The 17,847-nt window shown below is 53.9% G+C and overlaps 1 protein-coding gene and 1 long non-coding RNA gene across 3 annotated transcripts; one reads left to right on the top strand and one right to left on the bottom strand.

Moving 5' to 3' along the window:
- Window positions 1-7,279: 7,279 nt before the first annotated feature.
- Window positions 7,280-8,800, bottom strand: HAND1 (heart and neural crest derivatives expressed 1). 2 transcript variants are annotated; one of them, XM_061456839.1, is made up of 2 exons: window positions 7,889-8,800; window positions 7,280-7,450 (listed from the first exon to the last, which is right to left on the bottom strand). In XM_061456839.1, the coding sequence occupies exons 1-2, from the start codon at window positions 8,387-8,389 to the stop codon at window positions 7,352-7,354; spliced, it is 600 nt and encodes a 199-aa protein (XP_061312823.1). In that variant the 5' UTR covers window positions 8,390-8,800; the 3' UTR covers window positions 7,280-7,351. The 2 variants fall into 2 exon arrangements, with proteins under 2 accessions (XP_061312823.1, XP_061312822.1); XM_061456838.1 differs by having other exon boundaries at window positions 7,280-7,453; window positions 7,889-8,779.
- An 862-nt stretch (window positions 8,801-9,662) lies between these two features.
- Window positions 9,663-11,783, top strand: LOC133271311 (uncharacterized). The gene is made up of 3 exons (XR_009744081.1): window positions 9,663-9,799; window positions 10,596-10,675; window positions 11,452-11,783. It is a non-coding gene; the product is annotated as an uncharacterized LOC133271311 (long non-coding RNA).
- The last annotated feature ends 6,064 nt before the right edge of the window (window positions 11,784-17,847 follow it).

The raw sequence follows: 17,847 nt of genomic DNA, 5'->3' as shown, positions 1-17,847 counted from the left end.
ACCAGTGATCAGCAGTTACATTTGAGTCTGGTACTCTCTAAGCTAAAGGCTGACCTTGATGTATTGGAGACCTGGGGGAGACTGAGCTGGCACATCAGAAGCAATCACAGTGTCCTCAGTGCCTGTGTTTATGGACTTGTCTGGAGGCCTTTGCAATGAACTAGAATCTTTGTGTATGAGGCAATGTGCTGCTGCCCTGCTACCAGTGTTGGGCCTGTCTCGGGGAGCTCTCAGCTGAAACAGGTCAGACCGGAGAGGCCACAGAAGCATGGAGCAAGCATGGATCACTTCACAGGGCATCCCCTCTGTGTTGTCAGGCTTTTTGAGGAGGTATCAGGGAAAAGCCTCCAGGTAAGGGCAGTGTAACCTAGTGGAAGGGGAAAAGCCCTGTCATTTGCATTCCCAAACTGGTGAGTATGGGCTCTTCTGCCAGCACAGCGAGGAGGTGTCCTCTCTAGGGAGAAAGGGCAGAAGGGCTGCAGGAGGGGAGCTTTAAGCAGCAGCCTATTACCCAGGCACCTCTTTAGCATGAGAGAGTACAGTGAGAACTCTGATGGTACAAATACACCCTGCCAGCTAATCAGTTCTTTCTGTAGACTAATGAATAATGCTGCTTAACCTCATGTTTGCTCCCTGCCGAGAAACCCGCAGATTTCAAACCCAAAACCAAGGAGGAGCCTGCTCAGTCTTTTAACAAATTCACACCGAGAAACCAAGCAACCAGATCGATCGGACGGGCCTGCAGTGCACATCTCTGCGCTCCGTGCTGCCGTGCGAGGGCAGTGTTAGCTCAGGAACCCAGCGCTGGGTGCTCTGCAGCAGCACCTCGGAGCCTAGCGCAGCAGCAGGGGGACCAGGGGCCACTGTCCCATCCCGAAGCTGCCTCCTCGGTAGGAGCTGGCTGTACCTGTGGGATACCAGCGGCGGGGCTGGGCTGCGGTGGGATGTGGAGATCATAAAACGGGTTGGTTTGGGGATGGCTGTGGGGCTTTGTTTCCCCTGGTTGGACATTGAAATTGAACACGTCCGATTCTCGGCGTGAGCACTCCCGTGGCCTCCCTGCAGCGCTGATGGAAACCAGGCTTCGGCTCCGCGCTCCCCAGCAGAAAGGGCAGCGCAGAGGACTTGGGAATAATGTGAATGTGGATTTAATGGTTTTATGGTGTAGAGACGTGGCTGAAGCAAGCTGAGCGCGAAGGGGAGAGCCCTGGGGCGGTTTTCTTCCTTATTTGATTTCCCCTGTATCCAATAAGGGATGACTGCATTGCTTTGCCAGCACTCAGTCTCACTTTGCCAGGAGCTGGAGCCCATTTCACATCTCTTATCCTTGTATGCTTGTTCCTTAAGTACCTCAAAGCCCCCTGAAGTGCTTTTACCTAGTTGTTTTTGGAACGTTCTCCAAGACCTGTTCCCTTTCTGTGTTGCAGGAAGTACTCAGTGATCCCTTCAGCATCCTCATCAAGGAGCACTGTGGTGCCGTGGGGAAGACCAGAGGCTGTGAGACAGGGGAAAAGGGAAGTGTTGAGTAGGTGAGCTGGCTCTGCTGCTTCTCCAACCTCCGTGTGGACTGCCAGGGACCAGAGAGCACCATGATGGGCACCATAAGCAAGCTCACTCACCCAGGTTGTGGTCTTAAAGCAGAGAGGAGGTTCTGAGTCCAAGAGGTGTGCGAGCATTGCCTGCATCTCTTTCTGGTCTCAAGGTGAGCAGAGGAGGGAGTTTCAAGGCTGACGCCAGCTCTCTGCACTAGCTCAGGCTCGTACCTCTCTCCAGCTCCTCAGTTCAGGAAGAGCTGCTGGCCGAGCAGTTAAACCAGCCTGCTCTGATCCCGCATCCCCCCCGGCTGCTCCTGCGGGTCACTTACAGGCCATGAGAATTTTGTCAAGGTAGCTGCAGTCTAAGGGGGAAAAAAAACCTTTTCCTCTCCTTTCCTCACTTTCAGCCGCTGGTGACGCCATAAATTCCCTGCTTCTCTGGTTACTGTAAAGCCTTTCAGGGTGGTCAGGACCTGAATTTCTCACCCAAAAGAGCAAGCAGGGAAAAAGGAAGCTTTGCAAGCAAAGACCTTCCCTCCTGCAGGGATTCGTTGTGAGGAATCAGTGGGCTCACAGTGTGAGCTCTTGATTTGCAGCCCCTCAGCTCAGGCCTCTTGGGTAACTCTCCTCTCATCAGTAAATATCCTCCTCCCAGCCCTGCCTGGCTCCTTGGCCCCTCTGACTCTCTGGTTTGCTATTGCATTTCAGCTTTGTGGTAACCAGGAGAGGCAGAGCTCATCCAGCATCACACAGCATGGAGGTGGCACAGAGTTCTGCTGAGCAAAGGGCCCAGCTGGTTTTACCCACTGCCCTGAGCTGTGGAGCATTGATCCTCCACCTGATAGCCTCAACTCCATCCTGGACCTGAACTCCATCCGCAGCATAGCACACCAGTGGGATGCTGTGCCACCCCACACCAACCAGCTTCACATAAGGGCTCTGCTGAGATGTCAGGGAGAAGATCAACAGGGAAATGGCAGCAAAGTGTCATTGCAACCAGAGAAGATGCTTGCTAATGGGATCGCTCCACCACAGAGCAGGACACAGATGGGTCACTCTGCAGAAAGCCATGGTGAGCATCTCTGCTAACCCCACACCAAGCACTTGTGAGAGGAGTAAATACTTCTCCAACACCCTGCACTGAGGAGAAGGCCTTCCAGTGCTAGCAGCCCCAAGCAGGGACAACCACAGTGTGAAAACCCAGAGAGTTTGGATATGGTTTAAAAAGTAATATAAAAGAAAGGGACAAAACAATGTGGAGGCTTCATCTCCCTGGTGTTTCCAGTCTTCCCATGCTTGGACATCTTTCTACAGCTACAGATTGGAAATTCATCTTCTCTTTCGATAGATCTCCTGATTCCATGACTCCAGAAGCATGGAGATTCAAGGAAGAGCTATTGCATGTCATGAACCAGAAAATCCTCCCACCAGAGCGGGGCTCCCAGGAGCCAGCCTGGCTTGGGAGCCAGCGCCTGGGCTGAGAGGCTCCGGGTGTTGGGAGAGGATCAAAAAGCTCCCCTGGCAGTAAATCTTTCCCCTGCTGTGGTACTCAGTGGGGCTTGTGGCCGTTCCTCCGAGGTCGGCCCCGGGTCAGGATTTCTCCTGTCTCCTTAACCCCCAAACCTGGAGATTTTTGTCTTATCTTTGACGCCATCTTGACACCGAAAACAAATTATAGCCCAATTACCCTTGCTGAGCGGCGCTGGGGCTACCTTAAATGGCCAGAACCATCAGGCGCTTCCTTAAGCAGGGGTAATTAGAGTTGAGGGGAGCCCTAGCATGGGGCTGCCCTTCTACCCCCCTGCTTGCCATGGCTGGAGGGGGCATCCCATCCATCCCCATCCCACCCCATCCAACCTACTCATTCTGGCCCAGCCGTGCTGCATGCCTGGGCTCCGGAGGGGCCACAGTAGAGTCCAGGCAGTGTCCAGGGGTTCCCCCCACCCGAATGCCTCCACCAGTCCCATGTCAGTGGCCAGAGAGGCCGGTGATGGGAGGCAGCAGTCCTGGCCCTGGCCATGACCTTCACATCTGGGGACCTCTCATCCAGAGCAGGGACATTTCCCTGCTCAGCCCAAGGAAGTAGCAAGCAGCAGCATCACAGCCATCCTGCTGTAACAACTGATATGAAACATTAAACATGTCTTTTTCTTCCCTTATTCCAGGGACATTAAAGCTGTGTGAAGGTGTTTCTTGCCTGGGTTCTGCCCTGGTGGCAGCCGTTTTGGGAGCCAGCAAGCACTGAGCTGGGCCCCAGTCTGTGCTCATCTGGGATCTGCTGCTCCAGTCCCTCTGCTCATGGGAAGCGTGTGCAGAGCCGGGTCTCTTCCAGGATCCATCCCATGGAGCAGGGAAGTGGAGCTGTGCAGCGATATGGGACACCCTCCTAGCCTTGGAGGTTTGCTGTGGGTGCCCTCTGAGCGGGTGGCTGGGTTGGGTGTTTCTTTCCCTTTTTTCTCTTTTTTTTCCTCTTTTTTCTTCTTTTTTGGCAGATTGGTATTTTATTTGGCTCCATTCTGTCTACCGAGCTGTCCAGTGTAACCCTTCCCTTGCTGCTCCCGAGATAAGAATAGGCTCCCCCGAGATCAGATAAACAGGCCCATAAATACCTACAACAACAAGAAGCAGGGACTGGGCTTGGCAGGAAGGGAGGGGAAAAAAAAAAGGGGGGGGGGGGGGGGGGGAACATTTATTTGCACGTAAACCCCAGGGGTGGGAAGAGCCCGATGGCCAAGCAGGGCAGCAGGGTCCCCTCCATGGACCCTTACAGCTGGATTCCAGTGGCAGGGGACAAGGCACGTATGATGCTGCCCAGGGGCCAAGCGATCTATGTGTGCGTGTGCTTCTATCCAGGCAACTGCAGACTGAATCCTGCATGCCGGGAGTGCGCTGCTTCCCAACAGCATCAAGTTCACGGCAGGGTCGAGCTGTAGCTGTGTGCTGAGCCACCTCCCCTGGCGATGAGTGAGGCTTTCAGACGGCCAAAACCTCAAAGCTGGTGATCAAACTGTTCTTCTTCCACTAAGGATCGATGCAGCAAGTCCCGGGAACCCTGCTTCTGCCTGCCGGGATGCTGCTGGGATGCAGCTCCCAGCTGCACGGGTTTGCTGCCTGAGGAAGTGAAGCTGTCCCTGTGCACAGCTCCCACCCCCCTGCAGCTCCTTTCCCTTTGGGGTGAAGGGGTGACCCCATCCTAACCTTCTGAGCTCAGCATCAACGCCCTTCCCAGCCTCAGAGATGAGGCAGGGATGGAGCTCACTGCTTGCAGATAAACCACTTCTAAAGCATGGGGTGTGGGGAGCGGCAAAGCCCAGGGAACAGGAATTGCTCAGTGCTCTTTTTCACCCATCCTATCCCAAAATGCTAAGCTGGTGTCTTGCAGGAAAATGCCCTTGCTGGGCAAGAAATCCCTCTGCAGATGGAAACAGAGTGTTTTCCCTTCCAGAATCACAACGAAGTGAGGGAGGCTGGTGTGGACTTTCCTAGAAGTTTACCAGCAGGTACCACCACCAGAATCTCGTGGTAAGAAAAACAGCAGCCAGTGGATGCAGGCAGAGCATCGCCAGGCTCTGCAGGGTGCCCCTTTTCCAGAAGGAAAGCTGGAAACTCATAGGGAAAAAACACCAGAGGTTCTCAGTGAGATAGAGGAGGGTCCGCAGGCTGCAAACCATGTTTGTGGTGTGCCAGGACTGAGGGCACTGACTTCTGTGCAGAACTCTCAGCCTCATGCAGAAGAGCAAATCCTAGGTCCCCCCATTAACCCTTTCTCTTATCTGAAGAGAGCAGCCCCAACCGATGCCATACGGATGCAGGCACATGCAACCAGGATTGGTGCTGGACACATTTACAGTGTGCTGGGTTAGTGTTAGCGATGGCTTGGGAGCCTTCCTGTAAAAGCCCAGTACTTTTAGGGACCGTGAAACCCAGCCACAAAGTAGGATATTTGGGGTTTATTTTCTGCATTTTATTTTTTCCTTCTTTTTTTCCCCTTTAAATGCATTTGGGTTTAGGAATGTCCTGTTCTAAATCCACTCATGGCTTCAGTGCCATGCTGAGCTTCTTATAGCCCAAACAAAACTGAAACTCCATCAGTGCAGCACCGCTGCACTCAGGCAATCAGTCCATCCTCATCTCCACCTCATTCAAAGGGATCAAAAAACACATCGGGAAAGCAGCGGTGCAGCAGCTGCCAAACACGAGGAGGCTGATTCCCGCAGCCTGATTGTTCGAGGAACTCTAATTGCATCGCAAAGCATTTATGTGTCCATCGGTCTGTATTTGTACACACACACAAAGTGGCTACAAAACCCAAGCTGCTTCCCCACTGGTGAGCTGCTGTGGTTTTGGTGTGTGTGGCTCCACACACACAGATTGATGGATCTATCGGTGATTTACTGATGTTGCATCACTATTTCTATACCTTTAGACGCAAACAAAAGCTGGGATTCAAATAGAAAATGTAAATGCTCCCTGCTGAGCCCTCGGATTAACCTTCCAACCCCGTGCTGCTTCTCTTTGCCCTGAACAGCTGGATGAGTGTCCGGGTCTATCCTGGTGTTCCTGGGACCAGCGGTGTGGCAAGGCAGGATCAGGCCCTGACTGCGTTTGGGAAACGCTGGGTAACAGAGCTGAGTGTGTACAGAATAAAGGAATGAGGTTTCATCTTTAACCATTAAGCATTATTAAGGATTTAATCCTAAGAGGTGACAGAGAGGACTTTGGGCTGTGTGAGCATTGGTGTGTCTGAGGCTGGTGGTATCTATGTGTTTGATGGTGAGGGGGGAATGTTGCTCCTTCAAAATGCAGCTGAGGCAGCAGCTAAGAGGGGATCCCTGTGAGAATGGAGTCGGGAGCTGCCGGGGCTGGGAAGGGAGCCGAGCCCTGGTTCTTTACACTCAGCAGCATTAAAACAGGGGCTCCACAGCTCTGCGGTGCTCGTGCCATCCAGACGCTGTAAAGGCCTGATCCTGCCATCCTTCCCCATGCCAAATACAAGTCCGGTCCCTCTAGCAGGTCTCCAGGGTGAGGAGGAAAAGGGGTTGTAAGGCAGTGGCAGTTTTGTGCTCAGGAACGAAGAGCGGGTACCCTTCACAGAGCCCACCAACTCCTGGGGTGAGCAAGCACGGCATGAACAAGTCTCAAAGGATCCTACGGGAGGGAATTCCCTCGCATGGATCGGCCCCATAGCAAGGTACTGATTTCAGGGGAGTCCTTAATCCCTCAGTATCCGTTATCCCGGCAAAGAGCGGGATCTGAGCAGGCGGGGATGGCGCAGGGGTCGGAGCCGAGGCTGTTTGCATAGAGTTTGTATTTTATTTCATGGTTTTGTTAATTATTCTGTTTTAAATACGTGGTGCGGCGCGCTCGGTCCCTCGGGAAGTGGTCATGCAGATCTGAGGTAGAAAACCCGGCACAGGAGTGTTCCCAAATGCACCTCTAGGTAGTTTCACCGCAGCCACACGTCGGTCAGGCAGCGGACGGGGACAGGGTTTGGGGCTCTTATTTACAACAGCAAACGAACTAAACCGCTTCAGCCCGGCCAGGGGGGGCAGGAGCCGCCGATCGCTGCTGGCAGCGGGAAGGAGCAACGATTACTGCAAACAGGGGAAGGGGCGAGGGAGGGAATAACCCGGCCGGCCCCCGGTGCCGACGGGACAGGCAGGATCCGGCCCCGCAGGGCGCCCGTCGCTTGTATCCCGCGGAGCATCGGCCTCGGCGGGGGCAACAGGGCCCGGGCTGGCTCCGGGGGCCGGGCCGGGCTCTCTCCGGCATTGCACATGGAGGGGCGAGCGGGGAGCGCCGTCGTGGGAAAGCCCTCAGGGGTTCAGTTCCAGGGCCCAGACCTGCTGGGGCCAGCCCGTCCGGCCCTTCAGCTTCTTCTCGCCGTGGCCCAAAGGCTGCGAGTAGACCTCGGGCTGCTGCGGGAGAGGAGACGGGGAGAAGGGGGAGAGAGGAGCGGTCAGAGGGAGCGGGGGCCCGGGCACCTTGTGCCCGCCTCGGGGCTGCAGCCGAGCCCGCGGTTCCTGCCAGCCCGAGGATAAAACAGGAGGTTTTTGGAGTTCCCATCCCTGCACCCCGCCCGCTGCGGCGGGGGAAAAGCGGCCGCCCTTGCCCCAGAATGCGCCCGCTCCTCCCTGGAAAGCGGCCGGGAGAGGGGACGGAGGGACCGGGGGTTCATCCCTCGGGAAAAGCGGCCGGGAGCTGGGATGGGCTTTCCCTCCTGCGGGTGTTTGGTTTTAAGATGGGAAAAAGAAGGGCTCCAGCGGGACCGGGAAGGGCGTTTTTCCCGCAGCCCCGTGGCTTTCCTTGCCCGCTCCCAGCCCCGGGCAGCGGGGTCCCGACTCGCTTCTTACCGTCTCCCTTTTCCTCTTGTTCTCCCTGCCGTCGGCCTTCTTGAGCTCGGCTTTGAAGCCCTCGGTGTCCCCGGGCTGGCTGTCCTTAGCCAGCACCTCCATCAGGTAGGCGATGTAGCTGGTGGCCAGGCGCAAGGTCTTGATCTTGGATAGTTTGGTGTCTGCGGGCACGTTGGGGATGCACTCTCGGAGCTCGGCGAAGGCGCTGTTGATGCTCTCCGTCCTCCGCCGCTCTTTCTTGGGTCCCCCGACCCCTTTCCTCCGGCCCAGGCGACCGCTGAGAGCCTCCAGCCGCCCCGGGCCGGCAGGGCCGTACTCGGCGGCGCCGTAACTCGGGCTCTGGCCCGGGAGCTCGGGGGTCACCTCGGCCGGGCTCAGCACCCAGCCGGGGAAATAGGCTCGCTCCTGGTGGCACCGCGCCGCCGGCCCGAGGAGGAAGGGGTCGTGCAGCATGGGGTGGTGGTGGTGGTGGTGGTGCTGGTAGCCCCCTACCAGGTTCATGGTCCGCCCCGCTGGCCCCGGGGGCCGCGCTCAGCAGCGCACCATAGCCGGGAAGGGCTCCCCACCGGGCGGGCAGCGGGGAGGCGGCTCCGGCGAGGGGCTGCGGTGATGGTGGTGGTAGCTTTGGGGTTTGGGCTGAGGCGGACGAGGTTTGGGGTTTTGGGTTCTTTGGGGTGGGTTTTTTCCTTTTTTTTTTTCCCCTATTAACCCCTTCTGGGGCCTCCCAGACGTTATATAGGGCCGGGTCCCCCCCCCGCCGCGGAGCCAATGGGCAGGGGAGGATGCTCGGGGGCCCCGGGGGGAGCGGGCGGCGAAGGGGGCGTGCGCCGCTCTGTCGAGTCGGTTTATTTGGGCTCACACCTCCGCTGTTCGCTCTTCCCCCCCGCTTGCTCCCTGCTTGCAAGGAGAAGGGGGTGAGGAGCGACCCGAGGGGGGACCCCAATTCCCACTCCCTCGCGCTTCCATCCCCTCCGCTTCCCCGTTCCCAGGGCACGCTTTTCGGGCAGTGTGGCAGGCTCGGAGCACCCCGAGCCGGGCATGAGCAGCCTCATGGGTGATGGAGGAGAGGGGCAGGAGAAGGCACTGGGGAGACCACGGGCTGGGCACGGCAGGGTGAGGGCAGGGGGTGTTCCTTCCACATGGGGTACATTGCCCATGCATGCCCTGTGTGCATGCGGATGCTGTGCTGCACACAGATGCACACTACACGCGTGTACAGCACACGTATGCATTTAGAGCACACACATATGTTACTCAGACTCACTGGATGTTGCCTGCACATCCCACAAACATAGACATGAGCCCACACTGTACTCCTCTCTGTGCTGTACACACACACATCACAAATAGATTGCACACATGCACTTAACTGCACCCGTATATATTATGTACACCCACCAGCAGCACACATACGGTACACACACAATGTCATCATACTTATATTACATGCACACACATGCTGTGCATGCTCACACACATGTTGGATGTATGGCATATAAACACACACGTGTACTATACAGCCATGCACAGACACTGCACATGCATACATAAATATATAGAGATTATACTGTCCACACACACAAATACACTTACAACAGAGCACTGGGGCCCTGCCCTGTGATCCCCTGTCCCAGCCTGGCCACCAAAGGGATGGAGGGGGTCCCGTCGGGGCTGGGGTCTTGTACTTCATGCTGCCCCAAACCCAGCGTGGGGCCCTGCAATGGGCAGCACATCCCACTCGCCCCTGCACCCATGGGATGCAGATCCCTGAGGTGATGCCTCCCAGACCCCGCTCTGTCAGTTGACATTGGGAACGACCCCTGCTCTCACTCCCATTACTCCCAGTGCGGACACTGGGCACGGCGGTGGCGATCACAGCGTGGCGGGGCAGGAAGGGGCTTCGGGCCCGAGGTATGTTAGCGATTAACGGCGCTTTGCAGCGATTCATCTTGCAGCGGAGGGTGGAAACGTTGGAGGGTTGTTTGCAGGCGCTTGTATTAATCATCCGGGCTAACACACCATTAACGTCCTCCTGCATTTTAAAGATGACAAATTTTATTTGACTTCTCTCAATCACGGTTCCCGGGCGGATTCGGGAGCCACTTAAATGCCTCGGATTTTCCATCGTTAGCTGTTACAAGGCGAGCTGCAAAGGCAGGAGGCCGGGGGGGGGGGGGCAGGGGCAGGGTGCAAGGGGGTCTCCGGCAGCCAGGGGCCTTGGGGGGGGGGGGGGGGGGGAAGCGGCCATAATGGATCTGGCCAACCTTGCTCCCCCCCTGCTTTGTTCTTAGCTGCTGCAAAGCCCACCCCCCCCTTCCCACCCCCTTTAAACAAGCGCCCTGCAAACATTTGCTAGTGATTACTCTTGTTAGAGTCAGGCCTTGGGCAGGGTGTTGTGTCCCTGATTGCCTCCAAAACACCCATGGCTGGGTGGGATCCCTGAGCCCAGCTTAAAGCTGGTGGGGACCACTGCCTATCTAAGGGACCGTTCAGAGGTCCTCCTTCATCCCTCACCCCCCCATATAAGCAGAGCATCACCTGCAGCGCCTTGCTGCCTCTCATCAGCTATCCAAGCTCTTCTCTGAACCTCTTCTCATCCTTGTATAAGCCCTGATCCACCGAACCACCAGGCTGGTGTCTGTGCCACCCAACCCTATTCCTGCAAAACACCCCCCTCACCCCCAAAACAGCCCTTCCCTCCCCATAGCCCTGCATTGCACAGCCACGTCCAGTTTGGAGCCATCGCCTCGAGCTGTGCACCAGAGCCACCTCCAGCCTTTGAGCCAGGTAAGCACAGCCCAAGCCCGGGCATTATCTTGCTTTATTCACCACCCTTCAAGGTCCCTGGACCCTGAACAGCTTGGAAGTGCTCAGCTGAGCAAATAGCGGGACCCATGGCTTGATTTTCCCTTGGAAAATCATTCTAATCTTTCGTGTTTTAATAAAATAATAAAACCAGAGCCCTTTTCACGCCGGCACCTTCTAAATCAAACCAGGCTGCCTTGGTCATGGCGTCCAAATTTAGCACTTCTCCAACTTTTGGTGAGTTCCTTTAATTTCACTTCTCCCTACTTGTGCAGGGGGGAGGAACGCCAAGCGGTTCGGATTAGGGGATTTATGGCTGGTGGGGCGGGAGGAACCACGTTTCTCTCCACCTGTTTTCCTTCAAAGCCTTCCCAGGGAAAGATTTCCTGACCCTTGATGATGGTGACAGGGGTTGTCAGTGCCACATGTTGGGGGGTGAGGCTACCCCGGGTCTCTGCACCCTCCTGCACCCCAATCCCAGTAGGATGGATCCACATCCATCCCCTGCCCTGGGATGGGGCCATGGTTTTGGTCCCGGCCCCTCAGCTACCTCCTTATCAGTGCCCGGCAGCCCAGGGTGTCCTGTGACTTTGACGCCAGCTCTGCTCCCTCCCGCCCCGGCTCCCTTATCTAAATAGGAGCGTAAATCAGTGCCTTGGCAGATGCCCTGGCAGGACAGGGACTTCATAAAAAGGGGCTCTGCTCCAGCTCTGTTTACATTGCAGCCCCGTAAAATATTCTCCTTGTCTTCCCTGCAGCATCCCGGCACCTTCCTGCACCCGCATCCCCCCTCCGCAGGCTCCACCACAGGGTACAGCCAGGAAGGTCCCAGTCCCAATACCCCATGGTACCCCATTGGGTACCCCACCAGGTTATGCTCAGAGGTACCTCTATACCCTGCGATCCCCCCCTCCAACAGCAGAAGCTAAGCCAGCTCCCCCGGGCAGCTGGGTTGTGTCTAAAGGTGCCCCTGGGTATTTATAGCACTCGCCCGAAATAATGCAATAATAATCACTCAGCACCTTCCTAACAGTTCTGATCCCAGATGCCTGGGGGAATGGTTGCAAAAAGCCTTGGGAAACTGAGGCATGAGCAGTCTGCTTTGATGGGAGGTCTGTGGGGTCAGCATCACGCGTGGGGCTGCTCAGGGGAGATTATTTTCACTGTGGTGATGTGAGGAGGGAGAGAACATGCAGAAGGGATATCAGGTCAGTTGGATCAGCAGTGAGCCCAGCCCTAGGGTCATGGCCAAGGCTGGGCTATGAGCATCAGAGCTGTAAAAGCCCATTCAGGACATCCCTCCTCCTGGATGTCTTGCCACATGTGTCTTGTGCCAGTGTAAGTCTTGTCAGAGCACGAGGACCTTTGGGATGCAGGGGAAATCCCACCTGGGTCCCCCCAAAGTACATCACTGGTCCTTGATCCTACAACATCACACAAGCAACATCCCGTGGTGTCCAGGCTGTTAAAGCCCTTCCAAAGAAACAGAAGGAATTGGGGTGGATGGGTACCCATGGTGTGCTGAGCCCTGATGCTCCTATTCTCCCCGTCAATCCACAGCATCACTGGACATATAACTCCCGTGCCGCCCCTCCAGCGACACAACGGATGATTGCAACCATTGCCTCTCAAGAAAAACAACCTATTTATGGCCAAACAGCCATTGCCCTGCCTGGATAAATCAAAAAGGAAACAAAGCTTTATGGAAAGAAAGCATTAATTTTTTCATGCAGGGATGAGCCAGGCACTCACTGGTTATTTTTGGTGCTCTCTCTTTGCTGGTGCTGCAAATGACACTGTGTTTACCAGAGTTTTTATGTCATCAGAGCAAAGTCACAGCTCGGCTTCCTCTCCTGTGTATTTTATGTAGATGGATGTGCCTGTGAGGAACATTCAAACTAAACAGAGCGCTGGTTTATAGGAAAAAATGTATTTATTTGAAAAACCGTAACTCATAATTGGGGCAAAACCGGGCTCCACGTTTATTGCCGCTAATGGGGTGTGGCGGCCATAAATTAACCTGCAAAACTGCTGGGGCTGGATCAACAAGGGCTCATTGTGCTGGTGGAGCGGAGCGGGGCTCCCCAAAGACAGCCTATGTCAATGTGCAATTAGGTTTGGATGCAAGCAATAGGCAAAAGGAAGGAACAGCAGCCTCACCCCTGGAACCAGCCCTAGAACCGTTGCTCCGAGGTGGTGGGGGTGCCCTGTTTGAAACAGTGCTGTTCCTTCATCTGATTGCCATAGAAATGAGCAGAAGGAGGCTAAGCAGAAGGAGGCTGTACCTGCCATGAAGGGAGTATCTATGATACCCATCATGGACACATAATTGAAGATGATGGAAGAAATGAGTCTGTGAGCTCTGACTGCCAGCGTAGATGATGCATGTGTATGGAGAGCCCCAGTTGACATCTTTATTGCACTGATGCAGGAGTGATGCTTCTGCCCTAAAGCCTCTTCTTTCCCCACTCAGATTCCCTGCTGAGACCAACACTGACCCCCCCCCAAAGCCCTGTGGCTGGGGGGCAGGAGATGCCACCGTCATTCCCTGATGCCTTGACTTGTGGTTTAAGTACTGACCCATGGTGGCAGCTCTCCATGCATGGGGAGAAGCAGAGAAGAGCTCCCTGACAAAAACCAGCACCTTCCCCTGCTCCGTCCACTTTCCACTCCTGAAGCAAATTTACAAGGGCTCTAAAATGTCCCGCTCCAGGGCATCAGCCAACTGCTAATGGCTGGGGATTGGGAAAGACATTTCCTCCGCGTGAGAAGGATTGCATAAGCGCTTATTAAGGCAGTTCCTGGCGTTGTCTAAAGCATCTGGTTTGGGGCATAGCTGGAGACAAACTGCTGGCTCTGGATGGGGTAGGTCTGGGACCAATGCTTCCAACTTCCCCTTCGTGGGTGCAGGTTCAGGTCATCTCAATGTGCCAGTGGGAAAAGGAGAGGTGGGTTGTGAGGTGAGATGTGTCTTTGTCCCCCTCTTGGCATAGGGACTGACCTGGCTCCTTGTGTCTTACACAGTGATGTGTGCATTGCAGGTAATTGGCTTTGCCATGGGAGAAAGCTGGTGATGGTGGTCCAGGCCACCAAACTCTTTGGGGATGCTCTAATAAGGCTCCACTGTGCTGCCGGCTCAATGCAGAGTGCTGGCCCTGGGGAGCAGCCAGAGAGCAGCATCCTTCCCTATGGTGGGACCATGTCCCAGTATCCATACTTCCTGCCCTCTTCTCCATGTGGATCTACCTGGGGGGTTTTATTCACTTTGTCTGTAAGTTTTTGGAGGCAGCTTCACTTCTCATTGCACAGTGCCTTGTGCTGTGTCTGGCTCTGCCTTCCCAGCACTTCTAGGGTAAGAGAATGAGGACAATTAATGGTGCTTCACTATACTGTTATCCCCAGCTCTCCAAAATCCCAAGACTTCTCTCCCCCTGGGTGCAGGAGCTACTCTGTTCCCAAGGGCTGGTATTCCTTAGGTTCTCCTCGCTGCATCCCAAGAGGTTCATGCAGCCACTGGATTGGCCATCAGGTTATAGAGAGTTGCAAGATGGTTTTATCAAGGTTGGGTTTGTTCTTTGCAAATTGAGGTGGGTTTTAAAATTAACAGCCATCTGTTAAGATTTTTTTTGGGTCTGCAACTGAAAATTATTTGGGGGCTGGAGGTTTTAAACCATTTTAGTGCTTTTTTCGTGCTTTTATAAGTGGAAGGTGGCAGAAGCAAGAGGGCAGCCTGGGATCAGACTGGGGCTGCAAATAGCCTCATTTTTGGAATGCAAGTTTTGGGTCAGTTATTTCTATTATTTCCTTGGGTTTTGCTTTATGCCCCCACCAAAAACAAAAAGCCAAGCAAACAGGGAGATAAAGGGGGAATCCTGGAAATCTGATTCTTTCATTAAAAACAACATCTCACACAAAGCTGCTGCTGGCCATGGGCTGTATCCAGCCACACCAGCTTTTATAAGCACAGCCCATGGAAGCTAGTGTTGTATGGGGGTGTTATATGGGGAACACAGTGTAGCCTGGGAGGGTGGCTGGGCTCTGCTGGAGCCGCCATCCCAGCACTGGAATGTGCTCCCAAAATACACCATCTCAAATGCATTGTAGAGCTGCCAGCCCCATGTTGTGCTGGGGACACCCTCTGTGCCTTCCCTCCCCTGGCCTTGTATCCAAGTATGGGTGGTTTGGGGCAAGAAAACAACTTTTTCTTGAAATTATTATTTATAAAAGCTGCCCCAGTCTCGCTCCCATCATCCTAACAGCCTCTAGTTTGGGTTCAGGATGGAAATTTGCCTCCCAAGGGCTGGGTTTCCCCTATCCCAAGCTGGGATCCAGCACCCAGTGCATTGGTACCACTGGGGACCCATGGGCATAGAATGGTGAGGGGGATGTTTGAGGGGGAAAAGGCTCAAATGCATGGGGTGTCGTATTGTCAGTGTGGGCCATGGAGCTGGCTTTCAGGGAGTCATGGGATATGGATGTGCTGTGAAATGTGAATCCAGACTGCCAGAGAATAATGACTTTATTTATCATACATCAATACGCAACTCCTCCTAACATCCTCTGGTGTAGAAAACTTTTAAAATGGAGCCTTTTGGAAGGAAAAACACATTTCTCCCATAAAAATGCCGATCCCACCCCAGTCCTCAAAACTGAAACAAAATAGTTTGCTTTGAGCTGAAGACATTTCTGCTCTTGGCTCCCTGTTTCCCAAGCAGAGCAGTGAACATGAAGGAAAAACAAGCCTTCCCCATTAAAACACACTTAAGTGAAACTCCAGTTTTCTCTAAGACTTTGCTTGGAAACATTTGGAGCAACTTCGTGTGAACATGTTCTGCCCTTTGAGAAGCCATCAAAGTAAAAAGCACCCAACCCAACCCAGCCATTTCTGCAGGAAGCATCTCGTTTGGACAAAAAGGGGTTGTTTTACACCATAAATCCAAGAACTCCCTTAGAAATGTGGCAAAACCTGCCTGCAGTGCTGGTGATGGAGCAACTCCAGGGATGTTTTGCAGGACAAATCCTGGTTGTCTCAGACAGTGAAGCATCTCCAACTTCAGCGTGGTGTATTTTCCATCTGGATGAAGGTTTGTAAAGGTGTGTTCTGGCAGGGAGAGATTTTGGAGCAGTGTTCATCCCTGCTCTGAGTGTCCCCAGTGCTCCTATGGGCTCTCAAAGGAGCCCATCCCATTGGAGATGAGGACACTCACCCTATGACAAGCAAAAACTCTTCCCCAACGCAGCATCAAGAGCTTCATAAAGCCCTTTTATTTTTCATTGGCTCCATGTTACCCTAAAATACAGAAGGAAAAATCTCAGTAATTCCTCGGCCAGTGATATGCACACCAGCAATCATCACATGTTTTTTTATATATTTATTTATTTATTTATATATTATATATAGTATATATTGTATATATATGCACAACATATATGTTGTGTGTATATATATATTGAGCATATATATGTTGTGTACTTATATGCTGTGTCTATATATATGGTGCTGCTTTTTCTGCTAGTGGCATCATCAGACTGTGATTTAAGGACAATTATTTCTATCCCAGGGTCTTCTTCAATGGATTTTCGACATGCAGCTGCCCCCATTATGCAGGCTCAGTGAGACCCTCCCAGGCTGATCAGCTCAACATCTGTGAAATCAGGTAAAAATTGTTATTACTTATAGATTTACATGAACCTGCCTTTATAAGGGGAACTGGAATCCTTCTGGATGCGCGCTGCTCCTTGCCATGGTTTTCCTCAGGACAGGACAGGGAGGGAAGGGGCCATGCTGCTGTGAAACCACCATTTGAGAGGGTGGTGGTGGTTTTCTTGAGCCAAACCGGCAAGAAACGTCATGTCTAAAGATGACAGGCTTAATTTGCAGTGTCATTAACCAGAGCCGAAACCCTAGATGGGCTGGGTCTCCTGTGAGCAGCGCGCTCGCTTCCCGCGCCGCAGCTGATCTTTCTCTGATTCTGCCTGATAAAGGCATTTGTGGGCACATTTCACTCACTCAGACTTTGCTTTCCTTCACGTGGACGTTATTGTTTAATATATGGGATGAGGAAGTCGTTTTTCCCCCTCTCTCAGACACATCCATAGCGAGTGAATGTACCTCCTGTATCCCTATCACCTTGTGCTCCCCCATGTATTTGCAGGGGGTTTAAATGAGCACAAAGCATGACCCTCAGGGAGCATCCCTTCTCACCAGGAATAAAACTTCCATTCCCAAGCTGCCCACATCCTGGAGATCTCATGGATATAAACCCCAGGTTCTGACCCATGGGTAATGTGGTGATGCTGGTGTGAGATGCAGGTGGGCAGTGGGACAGGGAAGACTCACAGAATCCCTGTAACCACCCTTCTCTTGGTCCTGGCTGTGGTTACAAACCACATTCCCAGTTAAAAGCAGCTGCTGAGACCCAAATGCTTTGGATGTGGAGATCTGAGCAAGCTGGGCTTTAACGTGTGGCCACGCCAGTGGCTCTGCTGCACTTATGGGCACTGCACTTAAACGTGAACTGCTTCTTCTAATGCACAGAGTTGCTCTGGGCTCAGTGAGCAGAGGCATGAAGCGAAAGGGCTCACATGAAGCTTGCTGGCAAGCGAGAAGTGGAGCTGAGCGTGCTGCCTGACTTCACACGGGGCCAGAGCACGGTAGGAAAAAATACCGCAATAGGCAAAGCATCTCCTGTTTGCCCCTAAGCTCTGGCTCTTCCTGTGCTGATAACAAGCCCTGTAAATCTCCCTGCAGCACTGAGGCATTTTTTCCCCCTCTCCTGCCCTCGCAGTGGTGCCTTGTAAGACGCAGGACCTGTGGCAGGGCTGCCTTCCTTGCCCCTCTATGGGGAAATACCCCAAAGCAGTGCAGCCCCCCGAGCATCCCGGCAGGCCCCCAGCCCTGGGAAGGCAGCTGGGTGCAGCAGGAGCTGTCTCCTCTCTAATTGTCCCCCTGGAGCTCTGTGGCTGAGCCACTTGCTGATATCTCAGGCCATCAGGGCTGGTGCCGGGCTGGCTCAGGCAAGATGTAGACTGATAGAGCCTCTCCGTCCTGCTGACAGGGATGCAGGGCAAGAGCTGGGGAGGAAAACCTGGAGTATGTGTCCAAACAGTCCATTGCCTTAGTGCTCCAGCTGGAATGGGGAGCTTGTGCAGTG

This window comes from Pezoporus flaviventris, unplaced genomic scaffold (assembly GCF_033815535.1).
Source record: "Pezoporus flaviventris isolate CSIRO_AGI_PZ_B2104156 unplaced genomic scaffold, CSIRO_AGI_Pfla_v1 ptg000023l, whole genome shotgun sequence".
Taxonomy (NCBI): domain Eukaryota; kingdom Metazoa; phylum Chordata; class Aves; order Psittaciformes; family Psittacidae; genus Pezoporus; species Pezoporus flaviventris.
The sequence above is the reverse complement of the archived record's forward strand: the minus strand, read 5'-3'. Positions and strand labels throughout refer to the sequence as shown.

Excerpts from the sequence above, each read along its gene's own strand:
- HAND1 (XM_061456838.1), bottom strand. The coding sequence starts at position 8,389 with ATGAACCTGGTAGGGGGCTACCAGCACCACCACCACCACCACCACCCC. Across the intron at positions 7,454-7,888 it reads ACAAGAGGAAAAGGGAGACG|CAGCCCGAGGTCTACTCGCA; the intron begins GTAAGAAGCGAG and ends CCTCTCCCGCAG.